At 41.7% G+C, this 18378-nt stretch overlaps 1 protein-coding gene across 3 annotated transcripts in view; it reads left to right on the top strand.

Annotated features, from left to right (window-relative positions):
• Positions 1-8970, top strand: part of slc8a1b (solute carrier family 8 member 1b) — a 253555-nt gene extending 244585 nt beyond the window's left edge. For all 3 annotated transcript variants that reach the window (XM_050071767.1, XM_050071766.1, XM_050071768.1), the window contains 2 exons: positions 1267-1370; positions 1571-8970. In XM_050071767.1, the coding sequence (XP_049927724.1) occupies positions 1267-1370; positions 1571-1843 (377 nt within the window). In that variant the 3' untranslated portion in view covers positions 1844-8970. The remainder of the gene's footprint in view (positions 1-1266; positions 1371-1570) is intronic.
• The last annotated feature ends 9408 nt before the right edge of the window (positions 8971-18378 follow it).

The following is an 18378-nucleotide window of genomic DNA, read 5'->3' as shown; positions in this document are numbered from 1 at the left end:
CCAATGAAAAAAGGTGTCCTTTAATGTCGGCATGATACGCAGCCGGTAGCCGTTATAGTTTAACAGTGCCCAGTGGTGTGAGGGGGAAACACAGCCTGACAAGGACGAAAGTTAAGGCGGTAAAAGTCCGGCTAGGCCAGGCAGGAGGGGTGGTGGATGAGTCCAAAAAAACACCGACCTTCACCTGAGAAAGCGGTGTTTGTAAGATTATAAAGCCAAACCCTGTTCTTTTTTTCCCCAAACCTAACCATGTGTTTTTGCTGCTTAAACCTAACCACGTTGTTGTTAGTTGTTGGAGGAATTTTGAGTTTATTTTGAAAGTCACTGTATGTAAACGTTAAATTTCCTGTGAAAACGGAAGTGTATTTTGAAAGAAGACAATCCATGTAGCAGGCACAACTTGACATGGCGTCCCAGAACATCAAGAACCAACATACCCAGGGTACCTTGCACGTCATAGGAGAGATAAGAGTGATAACACATGTTATAGAGTCTATTGTGCACAGATATAAACAGGTGTGCCTTTGGATTTTGACTTGCCCTTTGTGCCTTGGGCACAAAAAAGTTTGAAAACCACTGACTCAAATAATGCCGGGGGTGGGCGGCCTTTTGCATTGTATCTTGACATAAAAGGGGTTGGTCATAAGAAAGGGTTGGCGGTTAGGTTTAGGCACCAAAACTACTTGGTTATGATGAGGAAGAGGTTGTGGTTGATGATAGTCATGTGAGGCAACTCATGAAAGGGGTCGGCAGTTAGGTTTACTCATCAAAATTATTTGCTTATGGTTATTCACAAGTTGCTATAAAACACCCAGCTTTGAGTGGCACAAACGCCACAACCAGTGTTGTTTGTTGGTCTCGAGCACCGGTGTCCAGGGGCAAAGTCTCCTGTTTGTAAGACCAATCCACCTCCCCTCCTGCCCACCCTGAGCAGACGTTCATGCTCTTTAAACTACGTCCGTTGCTCTGAGCATCTGATAATGCAGTGCAATGCAATAATGCAGATGGGTTTACATTGGCGTTGATAAAAAGCACAGACGATTGACGGCGCCCCTGACGTCACTATAATGATGCCGGTGGCCGAGACAATGCCTAAGTAGTGTATTCTGACACCCTAGGAGAGACCAGGCTGCACTAGCTAAAATGGTTCCCCTCATACTTTCAGTAAGGCAGGGCACCTTTAATGAGCATCCATTGAGTAACGTGTTGATGGAAAATGCAAAGTGTGCCCAAATTTGATCTCCCTTCTTTTCTGTCCCTGCCCAGATACCTTTGCCAGCAAGGTCGCTGCTACCCAGGATCAGTATGCAGATGCATCCATTGGTAATGTGACAGGCTCCAATGCTGTCAATGTTTTCCTGGGCATTGGGGTGAGTCCAGCTCATTTAAACATGATTGATTGATTCATAACTTGTGTAAAGGCAGTGGTGCTTGTCATAGTGCCATAGAAGGAATTACTATAATTTATTTGTATTAATGTATATATGTTATTTCTTAGGTGGTATTCTTTAATGCTTCCACTATTATAAACAGTAATGTTATTCAGTTTGATTCTGCTGATGCTTGACAGGTGGCGTGGTCCATCGCTGCCATCTACCACAATAGCAAGGGGAACGAATTCAGGGTGGATCCAGGCACACTGGCCTTCTCCGTCACGCTCTTCACCATCTTTGCCTTTATCGCCGTCGCCACACTGATGTACCGACGGCGGCCGGAGATCGGTGGAGAGCTGGGAGGGCCCCGGACATCGAAGGTTCTTACCACCATGCTGTTTGTCAGCCTGTGGCTCCTCTACATCCTCTTCTCCTCACTGGAGGCCTACTGCCACATCCAGGGCTTCTAAGATGACGGGAGATGCCGAAGAGAAGGGTGGGACAGAGAGAGAACATGAAGGAAGAAACCAAGGGGAGGTGGATGAATGGAAGGATTTGGAAATTAAGGCTGTCTCATTGATCTATCACTCCCTCCCTTTACGCAATAGGTTGAATGACGGATAAATGGATGGATGTACAGATGAAGAAAATGGAGGACGCATTAAAGCATCTAAATACAGAACGGAAGGAAATACGGATGCATGGAAGGACAACAAAAATTATAGGAGCTAGAGAAATAGCTCAGAAGGTGGAACGAAGGAATATGTTTTTTGTCTTGATTTATAAATCCAAACCAATCAAGTTGTCTTAAACCCATCCGCGTTTTAAATCCATAAAACAAATCCCCAAACACACATGAAATCAAAATGAGTTTTAACAAAACAAGGAAGTTAAAACAGACCAACACAACACCATATGTCCTCAGATGTGTGGCTTCAACAACAACACTCCCATTAGTCCCCCCTCAGTTGGAGTAGTGCGACTCCCACGTCCAGCTACAGTAACAGGCGAAGAAACAGAAAAGGACAGAATAACTGTATCAGTATGTTCATGCATGACCAGACGATACTGAAAACCACAATCAGAAGAAACCGGATGTATTGCCACAACTGTTTAATGACAACAAACTGTGTGCGTGCTGGTGTGTGACTGTGTGTTTCTGTGCTCGTGTGTTGTGGGAAGATGGTCAAGTACTGTGAAGAAAAAAAAAACGCCTCTCGTTTCGCTGTCGCTGCGTGAGACGGAATATGCTTTCGTATTCAAGGTCTTTTTGACTCTCCCAGCCTGTAGAAATGCCGAGTGAGACTCTTTCGCGGGAGGGCGCGTTCAATGAAATGAAACGTTCTGGACGTCACTGAGGTGAGAAATGTAAATACAAAGAGCTGAACGTACATTACAGCTCCACTGTTTTCCTTCTGAATGTCTTGGTTACGCCATGCGCTCCTGAACGGGCCCTCTTTCTGTTGCTTTATACAGTAGATGTAAATGATTTAAGGTCTAATTCGAATCAAGAAGGGGTTAGCGTGCTTTTACCTTTAATAAGGCCGTGTCTGAGAGGACAAAATGGCCGCTCTACCGTTAAAAACTGTTAGAGATTATCATTGCATAAATATCTAGGTTAATCTTATGTGTGTTTTCGTTTTGTTTTTTTTAAACTGTGGAATCTGGTTTTCCACCAATGAGATTACCACCATCGTGTGTCAATCGTAACATTGCAATAGACTTTGAAAACGTAGGTACCGCCCTCTGTGAAACCTCATCGGCTGTCTGTTTCTTTACTGCCTCTGTCAACGTTTTTCTCACTTTGATGCCGCTTTCCTGTAGGTTCTCTCATTATCCCTGTGTGTCTTAAGCACCTCCCCCTTGGCTGGTCAGCGGACCAATCAAAATCCTCAAGGGCTTTGTAAGAAACAACCACTAATCCCTAACCCTGACCCTTGATTTATAATTCTTCACATAGATTGGTCTTTAGGGGGCTATTTAACAAGGATTTGCATTCCTTGACATTACACACCAACTGCTCAGATGTTAGGAATTTCCCTCAAGGGAAATAACAAGACAACATGTCAGCTTCATTGAGTGCAGACTTTGTCAAAACAAGGATCCAGAGTTACCTAAATATCGGCAAAACCAACCCGATGATCCCAAGTACTCGATCGGACAAGGCTTCAACTTTTCTTGGAGTCTTTCCCACTTCATTACAAAGATCGCCTATAAATTGCGGTCAGCCTTATTTCAAATTAAACCATCCATGCAACGTTTTTCAACGGGCCGCCTCCTCTCTGCTTCTTAAATAAACTACCCTTTAGGCATCATGATCATGAAGGCCTTAACCCAAAGGAAGCAATGACATATATTGTTCTTTATTCAAGGGCAAGTGTTTCCTTTTGACTGAAGAACTATAATTTAAACTATGTGATTCACTGCTTCATGCTGGCCTTGGAAATCAACCACTGAAACTTTGCATTCAGCCAGTTTTGAGTCTTAACAAAGGAGCCATCAGATGAAGGAATAGTCAAAAGTATTTGCTGCTGGTGGAGAAGTAGGCTTACCAACTGATATAGGTAAATAAGTATCATGTTACTTAGGGTGCATTTGACAACCAGACTCTGTTTAACAAGCTCACAGAGGTTTGGAGACAATTATTTGTGTAAAAAATAGGAGTATAAGATTTTTTTTTTTTTACAATCTATTCGATTGGCTACCCAGCCCCCAGAAACTGCCGCCCTTTAGGACCTGTATCACAAAGTGAGTTCAGCTTGGTCATGCTTTCTTTTGGTCACACTGGCAGTTTTGCATAACCAGTCTTAAGCGGGATTTATACTTGTGCGTCAGACCCTATGCCGTAGCCTACGCATTTATACTTGTGCAGTGGTGTGTCTTTGTCACTCTGCAGTTACACCTCCAAAACACTAGTTGGCAACAAAGGTTTCTGTGAAGTGCTGTAAAGTTTAGTTGATTCAAAACACACATTAAACACACATTAAACATGGCTTAATAGAGTCAAACACAAGTACACAAATCAGCTTCACTATAACTCACAGCATTCACAGACAAACACTTGTCTTTATCTGGACACATTTTCCCCACAAATACGACATGCTAATGTTATTAGCACAAGCCTATGGCAGTTTACATTGTATAAATTAGCCTAGCAGCTAGCAAACTTTTCCTCTTCTCATATGAAGCCAGGGACAACAGCAACATTTAACAAAGGTAATGTTACAAAATTTGGCTTCATTACAACTCACAAGGTTCACTGACAAAACAACTGTCTCATACTAAACACGTTTTCCAAACAAATATAACATGCTAACATTATTAGCACAAGCCTATGGCATTTTACATTGTATAAATTAGCCTAGCGACTAGCAGAGATTTCTTTTGCTCATATGAAGCCAGGATAAATCACACACAAGACTTAAAATGCTATTTTGTGGAGGCTTTATTGTCTTCACAATTTATTGTTTCTTATCTGTGAAATTAAAGTAAATAAAAGCTTTGTTTCCGATGAGGGAAATGGTTTCAGCTTACAAAGGTAGACAGGAGGTCTGCGTCGCCACGACACGTAGTTAAATTTCTGGGGAGGCGCACATAAGGCTACGGCGTAGGGTACGGCATCGATTCGACACAGAAGTATAAATTCCGCCTTAGATAACCAAGTGGCTCTATCAAGATGGAGTTCATACCTATAACATGCAACATTAACAGCTTAAAAGGAGCATGTTTAGTGTGAGGTGATATGCATTCATGTGAATCATTATCAGATTGGGTATGCAAAAAGATTTTCTACTTGTGCTATCAGAAGTAGAGTGCAAAGAATAGCAACATTTGAACAATGAGGAGTTTCAGCACAAGTGTTTCAGCTACAGATGAAGAGTCCTGTTATAAAGCCAGAGCAAATGTTTCCTTCCTCTCTGATATAAGACAAATAATTATGGAAAGCAAAGTGATTCTTCTGGTGTGTAAACATTTCACACTGTGCTCATTATTACTTGTGCTTTAGTCTATTTAAGGCGCCTGTAGGAGTGATGATGACTGTGTTTGTCAAGGTGATGCTCATTAGTTGCGCAGCATGAGTTACCATTTTTGATCTAGCCCGATCAAAAGCAAAGTATTCCTAACACCAGAATACCTTGGTTAAGCTCAAAGTGTATCTGACTAATCTCACTTTATGATACAGGCAGTAACAGGATAATTGAAGTATAACAACACACATTGTCTCGGCCCTCTATGAAATGAATTTTGAGCTTGAATTTGACCAAAAGTCTGCGTGCATGATAGGACAGACGTTTCCATCCAGAACACTGCGATGGCCTCATAGGCAGCTAAAGGGTTTTGAAAACACTAGGTGTGCTGTTTCAGGACATGAGCTACCAAACATGATCTCACGTAACGGCCAAGCTTCTTTGAAAACCCTTGTCAAGTGCTGAGCTAGCTAAACATGTATCAATGAAACTGCAAAAGCAACTGATTGACAAACTGACACTTACCAGACGCTCACTGGCTGAGAATCTTCTTTCAGGATTCAGTCACAGACGAGACACATATCCTGAGAATATTTCTGGGTGTATTTTTAGCCAAACGGGGCGGGAAACACAAAAGTGGCTCAAAATCTCGTCCTGAAGTATGTGTAGAATATAAATCTTCCATCCTATCTTGACTGTCAGAGAGGTTTACACTTCAGACTGTTAACTATTTTACTCCAAAACTGCAGAGATCTTCACAGAACTTACTGTATAAATAGGCATTCTAAAAAGTCCATAGTTTGTTGAATGGCACTATATGCATCTGAATTGGCCAGAATTTTCCTGCTGATGTTGTGTTTTTTTACTTGATGTATAATATAATAAGTAATATTTTAAATGTCATCTGTAAAGTAAGTAGTCTGGGCTAGATGTAATCCATTTAAAACTTGGCAAAAAAAAATCTTGTCACAGACAGCTTTCAACCCCTGTGAGAGAGTAGAGCTGAGCAGAGCCCTGGATTGGATGAGTTTGGCAAATCCGCAGCATCTTGAGGAGAACTTGTATTAAATTATTTAAATATACATAAATGTTCCAGTTTTTGTGACCTGGCATATATTAGTGATTCACCAAATGATGCACCTTGAATAGTAAGCACTCCGGAATACAAATCTCAGTAGGTGATGCGACACAGAGGTCAAGCAACAAGTCTTACATACTGACATCTGGCCAAACTCACAACTCTAATGCTCCGACTTCTGTTTGCAGCACAATTTGGGAACAGCTTTTAAACAGCCACTTGCATTTGCCAAACTCTGCCCAGTGCACCGCTCTCCGCTAGAGTAGCTGTTCTCCTGTGAAGGCCTTGGAGTGGCAGTTTACCCCTGTTTTGCCAAAGGGAAATCTTTCTATCAGAAACTTAGTATTTGCAGTCCGACCTGTAAAGGGTTTTCTAACCAATGGAGCTTTCTTAAAACACCAAATATTATTCATATTTCATTAACACTTTAAAAGGAAATTTGATGTTGTTTTAACCTAACCAGAATCTTTCTATTTGAATTTGTATGCATTTGTCTCTTCACTGGCATGGAGCTTAAGGTTTATACACTGTAAAAAAGTTATGCTAGCTTGTGCAAAAGAAAAAAAGAAAAAAAAAGTAGAAAAAGGATAAAAAGAAATAACATTGTGGAAGCTGTTTGCATCACTTTTTGAGTAACTTCAACAGGGTGTAAATTATCTTTGATATTGCTAAATCGTGTTGGATTTACTGAAAACGTGCCTGCTGCCTAATCTGTCAGAGTGAACTCACGCAGGAATGAAAAGCTTGCAGTAACGTAGTTGTTTGCATCAAAATTAGTTTGCCGCACAAATTTTTCCAGAAGCTAACATTTTTCATTAACGGGGAAGTTAGTTCTTTTTGCTACGCCGGCCTCGTCGCACCGCCTCTCTCAGTGTATCTACCTTGACTTTAAAGCTAGTCTGACGTGACGCTGATGGCAGATTAACGACAGCTGTTCAAAGCCACACAGGGTTCGGACCAAGGTGGGAAGCTAAAGTCAGCTAACACAATGTTAGCAAGTCTGATTGCTTTACCTGCCACGATTGTAAGTACCAGGTTGTTTCTTTGAAAGCAACTTCACCAGGCAAAAGAAATCACATTTGAATTTAGCTTCCTCCCTTGGTTTGGACTTCTGAGGTTTGAAGGGTCAAAGGTTAGCCAGGCCAACGCTGTAAATAAAACACTAAGAGCAAGCTAGGAGTAGAAAACGAGCTACAGTAGACCTTTTTTATTCTCCTGTGGCGGGGTTTGAAGACGTGGGCAGGGGTTTTAAATGAAGGAAAAGCATTGCACTGGTTCTTGTCGCTTATGTGAAACGGCTACTATGTTGTTTCGTCGAAAACACTAACAGAGTTGCTTCTGATGTAAACAACGACAACAGATTTTGTTTTTTGACTGATGTACACAATAATAATGTTGTACCTGATGTAAAAAAAAAAAAAAAAAAAAATACAACAGTGGTGAATCAGTTGTGAATCATTTACGATGTTGCTTCTGATGTGAAGATTGATCGTGCGTTCTCCGTTGCGTCGTTCACTTCTTAACCGACTGTCTGTCTGACAGACTGAGGAATAAAATGAATGCAACACCAAACAGACAGACCAACGAAAGTAAGGACAAACACCCCCTGCTGGTACAGAGCCGAGCGGCGTCGTGCTGAGGCGTCGCTGCGGCAATTAATGTACTGTTGGGAAAAACTTTACCAGAGCTATTCTCTACCCTTAAAGTAACATTTAACGATGTAAACGGATGATAAAGAGAGGAAGGAGGAGAAGGAAGACGAGGAGGAAGAAGATGAACATTAAAGAAAAAAACAAGAAGTTACAGCCATACATTGATTTCTGGGTCAGAGAGATTGAAATGGACTTCTCCTGCCCAGCATGTGTATTGTTATAGTGTCTATCTGTCCCTCTGTGTCTCTCCCTCCTCTTTCTGTCTCTCTGCTGCCAAAGCAACCAAAACTGGCGGCGATCCTTTCGTTCTGTCTTTTCTTCCCTTCTCTCCGACTCCCTTTTTGCCTCCCGTCTCCCTATGCCATGTTTTCCATATTTTGGAATGTCAATGTGCTACTTGTTGACACTGTGCATGAATGATAACATGTCTGTATATAGTTATAGAGAATCGTATCCCATTCCCCCGGTGTTGACAAAAAAATGGTTTGAATGTTGTACAGATTCTGGTTTTCTGCTCATCTTTTATTCTGTTCAGTTACATTTTTTTTTTTTAATGTACGTAGAGCTTAAAAACAGTATGTTTTTAATTTAAAACGAAGACGTAACTTGCACATTGATTAATTAATTAATTAATTAAGGGGTTGTTTGTTTGTTTGTTTTTGTTAAAAAGGCAATATCTGCTGTTATTGAATGAGAGCTGAGATCTTAAAGGAGTTATGTATCTTAAATAAATAATCTATACGGAAGCTGCATGGATTATTTGTACGAAGAAAAAAAAAAGAAAAAAAAAGACACTGCTTGCTACTTCTAATACCGTGACTGTATTCTCTGACAGAGGGCGAGGAATACTGTATGTACATCTAAAGGTTATTTTGTCATTAAAGAAATAATAATAATAATATTGTGTATATACTGTACAGTGTTATAAGTGAGGTGGACGACGTGGCCATCATGCTAACCGTAGAGAATTAATTCTACATATTTATTTAAAGGAAAACACTCACTACACTCAAGAATGACATATATTGCCTTTTTGGAGAAGTTTGCTTAAAGTTTCTCGCTCCTCTCACTCATCCTCTTTCTTCTTCTCTGGCTGGTTTATCCATTTGTTTCCCGTCCATCTCTCCCTGTGGTCTTTTTTTTTTATCGAAGGGGCGGTTTCTATTTCAGACGGGTTTCTTATTCTGAGTCATTGTCACTCTTTCCGTCTGTCTGGCTGCTTATCCCGCTGACTCAAAAGTATCTCCAAACCTGCTTGTATTCACCTGTCTTCGTACACATATATCCATCTATGGTCGAGTACAATATATCTGCCCGTGTCCCCATCTGTCTCGCAAAGGATCATTTGTCTCTACTTGACTCACCATCTGTTTGATTCAGAGCCGTCTGTCGCTTTCCTTGCTCGCTAAATCCACGTCTTTGCATCTTTCTTTCCTTAATCCCTTCTTTGCTTCCTCCACCTCCACACTTTTCCCCCTCCATCCGCCCTTCTCTCCGCTCTCACAGGGTGTACTTTCATGTTTGTCAGTTTGATTTGGTGTGTTTTTTAAACCGGAAAAGTAACCGCAACAGTTATAATGTTGGTAATAATAATGAAGATAATATTTTGCTTTATTTTTTTTGTTTTGTTTTGTTTTTTTGCCGCTGTCCTCTGTGTGTGCGTGTGTGTGTTTTAATTTAGTTTATTTCTATTAATTTTTTGTTGAACACCAACTGATCGGAGGAAAGTTGTTGTATGTGTGTTGCCACTAACTGTGACTGCTCTCCATGGTACTTCTGATAAAACCAATAAAAGTTTGGGATACCCTGTTTCAGAGACCCTGCGACTCCACTGGCTTTCTAAAGTGTGTCCGTGTGTGTGTGTGTGTGTGTGTGTGTGTGTTACATTCAATCTTTAATGCACAGCTTTAATATGAATGCTTAATTATTATGCAAATTGCCATTAGAGCTAACATTTCCATTTAGTGGAAGTAAATGGGCAACCAGCTCTTTTGTGTGTCACTGCCTCTTCCTCTATCTCACACTCAACCTGCCGCACAAACAAACATCCATTTTCTTTTATACGTTCAGACTGTCGACGCTGTAAATGACATTTGTCTGAATGGCTGACATCTCATTAACTGTCATCTGACTTGTTTTGTCATTGTGTCAGAGATGGAAGCGGCGGCTGCGTCGCCGTGATTAATTCTGTCTGTTTTTTCATGCGTCATGTGGAAAAAATAATGAATGTGCATTGTCTCCATTTGTGCTGCTGCTGCTGCTGCTTCTCCCTTTAACACACACTGTACACTCGACAATCTTTCTTTGCCTGAGCAAATTCACAGCAGATAAATTATTACTTTGTACTAAAAGAAAATCTTCTTTTAACCTACCAAAGGGAAGAACATTAAAGAGAATTAAATGTTTGACTAATGGACTAATTAAATCTGCTATCTACATCGGAGCAGATTTAAATGAACTGAACAGAGTACAATGAGGCTCTTGCGCAGCTTCAGTTCTCAGCAGCACCTACTGTGTTATTTAGTTTGTCACATATTTGGAGTGTTACAGGGTGAAAGATTAGTTGATCCTAACAAATCATTCATTTCTATTGTACGCAGTGTGAAACAATTAAGTAATGGTGTGTAATGACCTGTTACCTTCTGGTGCATTCATGAGTCCAATCTGATGCTCTACTCTAAAATGAGAGCACTGTTGTTTGACGTAACGAAGCGTTCTATTTATAAATAAATTAACAAACCAGTTAATCACACGTTCACACCGCTTGACACTCTGGATAACCAAGAAGTACATTCCTACAGCGCTCTGAATTTCCTAACACTCCAGTATGAGCCAGAGTGCGCACCTGCACTCGGAGCGAGTATTTCCGAACACATCCTTTGTTTTATTCTGGTTAACACTGGTGTGTCTGTGTGTGGAGTCAAGAAAGACAGACACGCACAGCTCAGTCGCCAGAAAAGAAATGTTAACATGGTACGTTTCTGCCAGCACATTCTCACTCCGACCTCATCATATATTGAAATTTGGTCATGGACTTTCCACGTCCAGATACGACGTGCAAGGTACCCTGGGTGTGTTGGTTGTTGATGTTCTGGGACACCGTGTCAAGTTCTGCCTGTTACATGCATTGTCTTCTTTCTAAATACACTTCTGTTTTCACAGGAAATTTACTGTTTACATACAGTCTCTTTCAAAATAAAGGTACTACGTCAGTACAACACCACAAATTGACAGGTTTCTTTCCTCCAACAACTAATGCACGTGGTTAGGTTCAGGAAAAAAGAACAAGGTATGGCTTTATAATCTTATGGGACGTGAGCACCCAGGTGAAAGTTGGTGTTTGTTGGACCCATGCACCATCTCTCCCACCCACCATACTGGGACTTTCGCCAACTCAATTTTCATTCTTGTCATGCTGTGTTTCCCCCTGACGCCACCGGGCACCATTAAATTGCCTCCATTAAAGGACGTCTTTTTCGTCTGTGTCTGACACCACAAGTCACCGCCCAAGCGCTGGATTTCGACAACTTCGGAGTGAGACCACAAATATGTTACCTTTGCATATTTCATTCATATCATCAACGTTTCTAAGGAGACATACTATATGAGCTGACAGAGTCAAATGGAGGTGGAGGGGGTGGTGGATGGCGTGTCACTTAGGTGAGACACCTGCCAACCACAGACCACTGTTCAAGACCAACAAACAACAAAACCAATTGTGTTTAAGCAAATCAACGCTGTTTTTCCAGCGGCTTTTTAGGCCCTAAAAGTGCTTGTTCTTTCCAGAGACATCGCTGCTTTTCCTGCTGGGATTGCCCCCCCACCCCCCCAAACCAGGTAATTCAAAGGGGAACTAATGTTTTTTTCAACCTGGGCCCTATTTTCCGATCTACTTTTGTCTAAATGAGTTATAGGATGTTCGATATTTGACATTTCTCTGGGACAGCGTCACACAACGTCAAAATACGTTCACTAAAATGAATTTTGTTCACACAGATAGGCTCGGATTGTTAGTATAATTACATAACGGAAAGGAGAAATGAACGTCTGTGTACTCCGTGTTCAAATAAATACGGGCAGTCATCAAATTCAAATGGCTCATCCAGATCCAGTTGGTCAAAATCGGGTAAAAATTCGGACATGTTTGTTGTGGCAAGTCAAAACACTCACTCAGAGAGTGAAAGTCTGGCTCTGAAATCTCACGTCTCACGAGATTTGAGTTGTTGCAGGAAGTTACCACTGGAGTGAGCTTACAAACGCGAGGAGTTACTCAATGTTACTTACTGTTACTTACACAATGTTACTTAATGACCGGCCGTATTTATTTGAACACGGAGTACACAGACGTATTTTCACGTTGTTTGACGCTGTCTGAGTGCCCTATCATTTAATATAGCGCATGCTCACGGGCTGCAGGCAGGTCAGCCCTAGCTTCATACTGGAGAAATGTCAAATATTGAACATCCTATCACTCATTTAGACAAAAGTAGATCGGAAATATAGGGCCCAGGTTGAAAAAACATTACTTCCCCTTTAAGCCAGAAAATGATCTTTTCCTAACCTTTCCATAACCAAGTGGTTTTTGTGCCTAAACCTAACCACACGTTAACCACAGCATTGATTAAACATAACATTTCAACATTGCAAATGTAACGTATTCAGGGTTTACAGAAATGTACAATGCCAACTTTTCTTTCTGGTGACTGGGTTGGAAACACAGCAGATGGTGGGAGTGCACAAGGTGAAGCAATACAAGGACAAACATATCAGTATGCAGTATGCTGACTGCATCATGTCATTTTCATATTGACTAAAGATGCTTGATCATAAAGTTTCATTTCTAAAAGACAGATTTATATATTAGGCCTGTGTCTAACATGCAAAAATGGCTCCAGACCTGACCCGACTATCTCAAGTGCAAATATTTCCAGTCCCTCTCTCTCACTGTTGTCCAGTATCCACTCCCATTTTATCCCTTCAGTCCACAGACTTATCCTAAAAAACTGGCTCTGGCTTACAAGATGTTTGACATTCTTCACTCTTTTTCTTCGACTCAAGTACCGCACAGTCAGGGTAACGTATTATTTGTGCTGTGAGCACCTGGTCTGGTTCAGAGACGTCTGCAGGATGAACAAAGCGTGACATTAGCTCAGGCAGAGCACTGAAGTCACACTTGCATTAGCTGATTGGCATCACCTGTTTTCTTCATGCTTCATAATTCTTCTGACTTGTAACGTCTTCTCATATTCATACAGGTGTACAGCAAGGTAATTAAAACCTGACACTTCTCACTGTTACTATGCTGATGCCTCTCGCTGCCGCAGCTCCCTCTACCTCTCCAACCTCCTTATGTGCTATATTTGCCTGCCATTGTTGACTTAGATTTGCGTGTTTAAAGGGGGGATTAGTTCTCCAGCAGAATCCTCATCGCTGCCTTGATTTGAAAAATCTAATCATGTTACGGTTAACTATAAATGGTCAATCCTTTGACGTCAGTGTCAAAATTGGCAGACGCGGAGAGAAGCAACAGAACGCTGTGGCACTCTCTCGCTCTTAGCTGGACAGAGTCAGGCTGACCTTTCCAAGCATTTGATTTAAACAAGAGCGCACTTCTAGTCGACCTTCCTGGTGAAGCGGAGGGTCAAAGTGGAGTTAGGCTGTGAAAATTACAACCTGCAAAGCTTTTAAACCAAATGGTATGGATGGAAAGGTCCCAGCTGGTCAGTAGGAAGCCTTTACCGCCATATAACATCTGACTGATGGATGAGTTGTGTTCGGTTGTTCTCCCATGCTGCCACTGTGATAGATCATGCCTATTTCTCTGTGTGCAGAGTGACACAATTAAATCCCCCTCCTGTTTTTTATTTTATTATAAACAAGTTTGTCTTTTGCGTTTAAGGTGCAAGAGAATCCGGACTGCTTACAGAATGTGTCTGTATAAGTGAGTCAGCCAAAGAGACAGCTGCAGTCTGTTGCAGTGTTTTATGCTGTTGTTGCTTGTGTACAGGTGTCTGCCTCGACTCCTTTCATTGCCTGCCCGCTGCTGTGTCTGTCTCAAATCTCATTATGCTGTCACATTTGATTTCTAGACGGGCACTTGTCTGGACGGCCTCTGCTTGCAGGTTAGCATGCTGGGAAATTAGTGTGAATTTATGTCTGTATGTGTGCGCATGCTGCTCCTGAATACTGAGTAATGCTTAAACTGTCAGAAAAGTCTGTGCCGGCTGTCAGACTGTGCACAGCCACTTAGAGGGAGACAGCAGGACCAGCCTTGATTTTCTCTCCACTGTTTGCTCCTCTTTGTTTTAGCTGTCTGTCAGGGCTCAGCACAAAGCCTATACATTAAGAATAAAAGTTCAGAAGTAGTTTTTTGAAAGAAGCTTTTGATATCCAGCCATACAAACCGTATGGGTATATCATTTAAGATAGAAGTGAAGCTATTTCTGCCCCTCTGGTTTCCTTGACAGCATTTCAAAGGTAACATCATCGGATGAGAAGTTTGTCCTCTGGGACTGGTCCACCATTTGTCATTTTTTGACAATGTTTTTGACTTTTATTGTAGTTCACAGAAATATCATGCAGGGACCAAATAGCCTGGCAGTCAGATGAATCTTAGAGCTCATGTTGTATTTGCTCTGGAAGATGCGTCCGGTTCAAGCAGCAACCTCCAAGGCTAAATAATGAAACTATCTTGGAAGTACCAAAAACTGCAGTTCCTTGAATGACCACTTGAGGCTGGCTCCAGAAGCAGGCACGCCCCATAGATAACCACGTTAAAATGCCCAATTTTAAAGCAGAAATAAACGTGTTTACAGCCTGGTACAAACAACGGTTTTGGTCTATTGCTAATTTTAACATTTATGAACACTGTCCATATACATTTATTAAGGCTTAAAGTTACACATATTTACGCTGCAGTCTATAAGTCAGATCCACCCCTTGCTTCTCTACAGCTCCACCTATCTATCCATCCATCCATTTTCATCCGCTTATCTGGGGCGGGGTCACAGGTGCAGCAGGCCAAGCAAAGCACCCCAGATGTCACTCTCCCCAGCAACACTTTCCAGCTCCTCCTAGGGGACCCCGAGGTGTTCCCAGGCCAGATAAGGTATGTAAATCCTCCAGCGTGTTCTGGGTCTGCCCCGGGGCCTCCTACCAGTGGGACGTGCCCAGAACACCTGTAATGGGAGGCTCCCAGGAGACATCCTGATCAGTCGCCTGAACCACCTCAACTGAGCAATAACCACTGAGATGGTTGCAGCTGATATGGAACTTCCTGTTGAAGTACTATTTTCAACTTCTGATGGCAAAAACGGCAACATTCGTTCACAGACATATCAGTGTTATCAGTTTACATTTGTCTGTCACTCAGTGCTACATCGTGATTGATTGCTGTGATTGGTTGTAGGTCTATCCAATTACACCTACAGGTATTTCCATCTACTGTAAATAACGCCCCTTGGAAATGGAAAATGTACTGAGAGGTTCCAGACTAATTCACATTGTGGATCTGGGGGCATGTGCAAGCCTCATTTCCACACCCACAATTAGCCATAAATGAATGTAGAAACTCCCTGAAACATCAGATTGCGTCCGCTCCACCATTCATTACACCCGTCAATGAGAAGAACAGCAAAGTAGACGTGCAGTGCTATTTTACCCATTGTGACGCATCGGCGAGGTTCTCCAAGAGCTCCAGAACAGCTGTCATTAAACATGATCATTACGCACAGCTGTACGCCAGTTACTCTTGTCTGTCCCGCCCTCTGTGTGTTTGTTTCCTTCCTCCTATCTGTGTAGGATACTTAGAGACTGTGCTGTTTTACCTGGAGCTAGATGAGGATTAACATCATTTTCATTTCTGTGTGTCCAGAATGGGTTCAGCCTTGCTTAGCACAAAGACTGGAAACATGCTGACGTAACACAGTAATGGAAAGTGCTTCTTTGTGTGGGTCGATTTTTATTTTATCTTCATGTGTGTCTGTTAATGCCACTCTTCCACCGGTATCCTTCACAAGCCTAACATTAAAAAAGAAATCTTCTAGAGAGTGTGGACGCTACCCTGTCTACATCTACAGTATAACAGAGAAAGTGCACACAGACTCGTTATGTCTCAATATGTCAATCCAACATTGATTCACAGTCTAGACATTCACTTGGTTCATACATTTCTTTATTCTTTATGCCTTATTTCTGTCTCTGAATCAGACAGTATTCGGTCCTGTCTCAGAAGCCGAGGATGACAGCTTGTACAGCGCTGGAATAACAATGACTGTACACCAGACTTACACAGACTTCTTAATAGAAATATACTGTCAAACAGCCAGGAGAGGTCTAATGCATATTTAATTTAGAGTTCTGGTGGTGACAGTGTCCTTATGGCCCAAAGTATTATTTTATCAAGTTCATTATTAAAACTGAAAACTTGCAACATACTCCACACATACCTATTGCATGGTGATTAGATTTGATCTGAGTGTTGCATAACAGCCCTAAACTTCTTGGCATGTTTAAAAAAAAAAGTTAAAGTCCTTAATCATGCTTTTTGGGTAACAGAGGTATGAAACACAGATGTAGACTGGCTCACTGTAGATAGAAGAACACCAAACTTGGCTACGGTTGACACTCTGGAGCAGCTAGATTTGCAAGACACTAAACAGTATGTGGTTTTTTGGTGGGCGGGGCTTAGCTGGAGGCAAAATAATTCTCCACAGACATTAGCTAGCGCTAGCTAGCAAGTTCTGTTGGCTTGATTTAGACAAAGGAGGAAGATGATGCGAGTGGTCTTCAGAAATACTCTTTCTGAATGCCGGAGTGGCTGTGGCACAAACAGGACTATGTGTAAATTCAGAGCGCTGTCTGAATTTACCGTTCGGATAACCAGATCACTGCACTCTTGGAGTGGCAGAACACACTCTGGGAACTCTGTCTCAGGAGACGGAGCAGCAGAGCGCTGAGTGAATGTGGGATTAACTTAACCGTTCGTTAATTCATGCAGTAATATAGCGCGCTGTTTCTTTGACCAACAGGGCTCTCATTTTAGTGTAGAGCATCAGACTGAATTTATGAACGTACCATGTCAGGTCACTCACTCTCCGGGACTGTGAGTGTTACTTTAATGAGTAAACACTGACCAACAGGACCAGACTGGCCTACCCGTATGCTCTCACTCAGTGGATGGATGATGTCACAGGATTGCCAAAGGTGGGATGGCCGCCTTTGTGGTTGATTATTATGCCAATCTTACGAAGGAGGACAACACTTGAACGGTGTCCTAGGTTCCTATGTTTTGCTATTGAAGCTAACATTAGCTTATGTGCTAAAAAGTTAGCATTATGGAGATATCCAATATTCCTCTTAATACTTCCCCAATTTCTAATTAGGTGGACATGTTAACTTAACTAACACTTAATACACATAATATTTTTCATCCCTCTGGGGGTGTTGGATAATATCTGGAACATGATTTAAATCTTATCTGCCTAGTTAAAGATTGTGTCTGTCCATGAAAGAAAATGCATCCTCATCAGCCCTTAGTAGGTGGTGTCCCACAGGGCGCTATTCTTGGTCCCATTGTGTTCTGTGTCTAAGATTACATCATTTCTTCTTTTGAAATCTGTCATAATTGTTATGCTGGTGATGCACAGCATGTTAAAACATGTATCTCTTATCGTTGGCATTTTCCTGAATTGATTATCCTCTTGTTGAATTACCCAGCTGTCCCACATCCTGTAGATCAAGTGGCATTTATGTGGTAGTAATGTTAGGCCTGTTGAATAAAGAGAGAGGGGAGGGCAATGTCTGGATGTCTGGGAAGGCCGGGGGGTTAGGTTTTAGTAATGGCACTGTCACGTCTTCCTTCTGTGCCTGCGTGTGTGTGTGTGTGTGTGTGTGTGTGTGTGTGTGTGTGTGTGTGTGTGTGTGTGTGTGTGTTTAAAGCCATGTTAGAGCAGGTGTTTCACACACATGGCACGGATTGAAATTGAATGTCAGGCAAATACCAGAGCATGAACCCTCCCCCAGTACTGGCGGGGGTTAGAAAGCATCTCAACCACTGTAACTGCCATTGTTAATGCAGTAGAATATTCAGACCACATTTATCTCATTTATTTATTATTGTTTATTTTTGATTTGCATCTAGAGCTGCCCAGAGTATTATGGCGTGGATTCAAATGTAGCAGATTTATCAGCTAAACATTCATTCTGTGAACTCTACTCCAGCGTGGTATAACAAAAATAGGTTTCAAGATTAGTAATGCTGTTTATGCCAAGTTCCTACCCTACCTATGTTATGTAACTTAAAGATA

This window comes from Epinephelus moara, chromosome 19, assembly GCF_006386435.1.
Source record: "Epinephelus moara isolate mb chromosome 19, YSFRI_EMoa_1.0, whole genome shotgun sequence".
NCBI lineage: Eukaryota > Metazoa > Chordata > Actinopteri > Perciformes > Serranidae > Epinephelus > Epinephelus moara.
The sequence above is the reverse complement of the archived record's forward strand: the minus strand, read 5'-3'. Positions and strand labels throughout refer to the sequence as shown.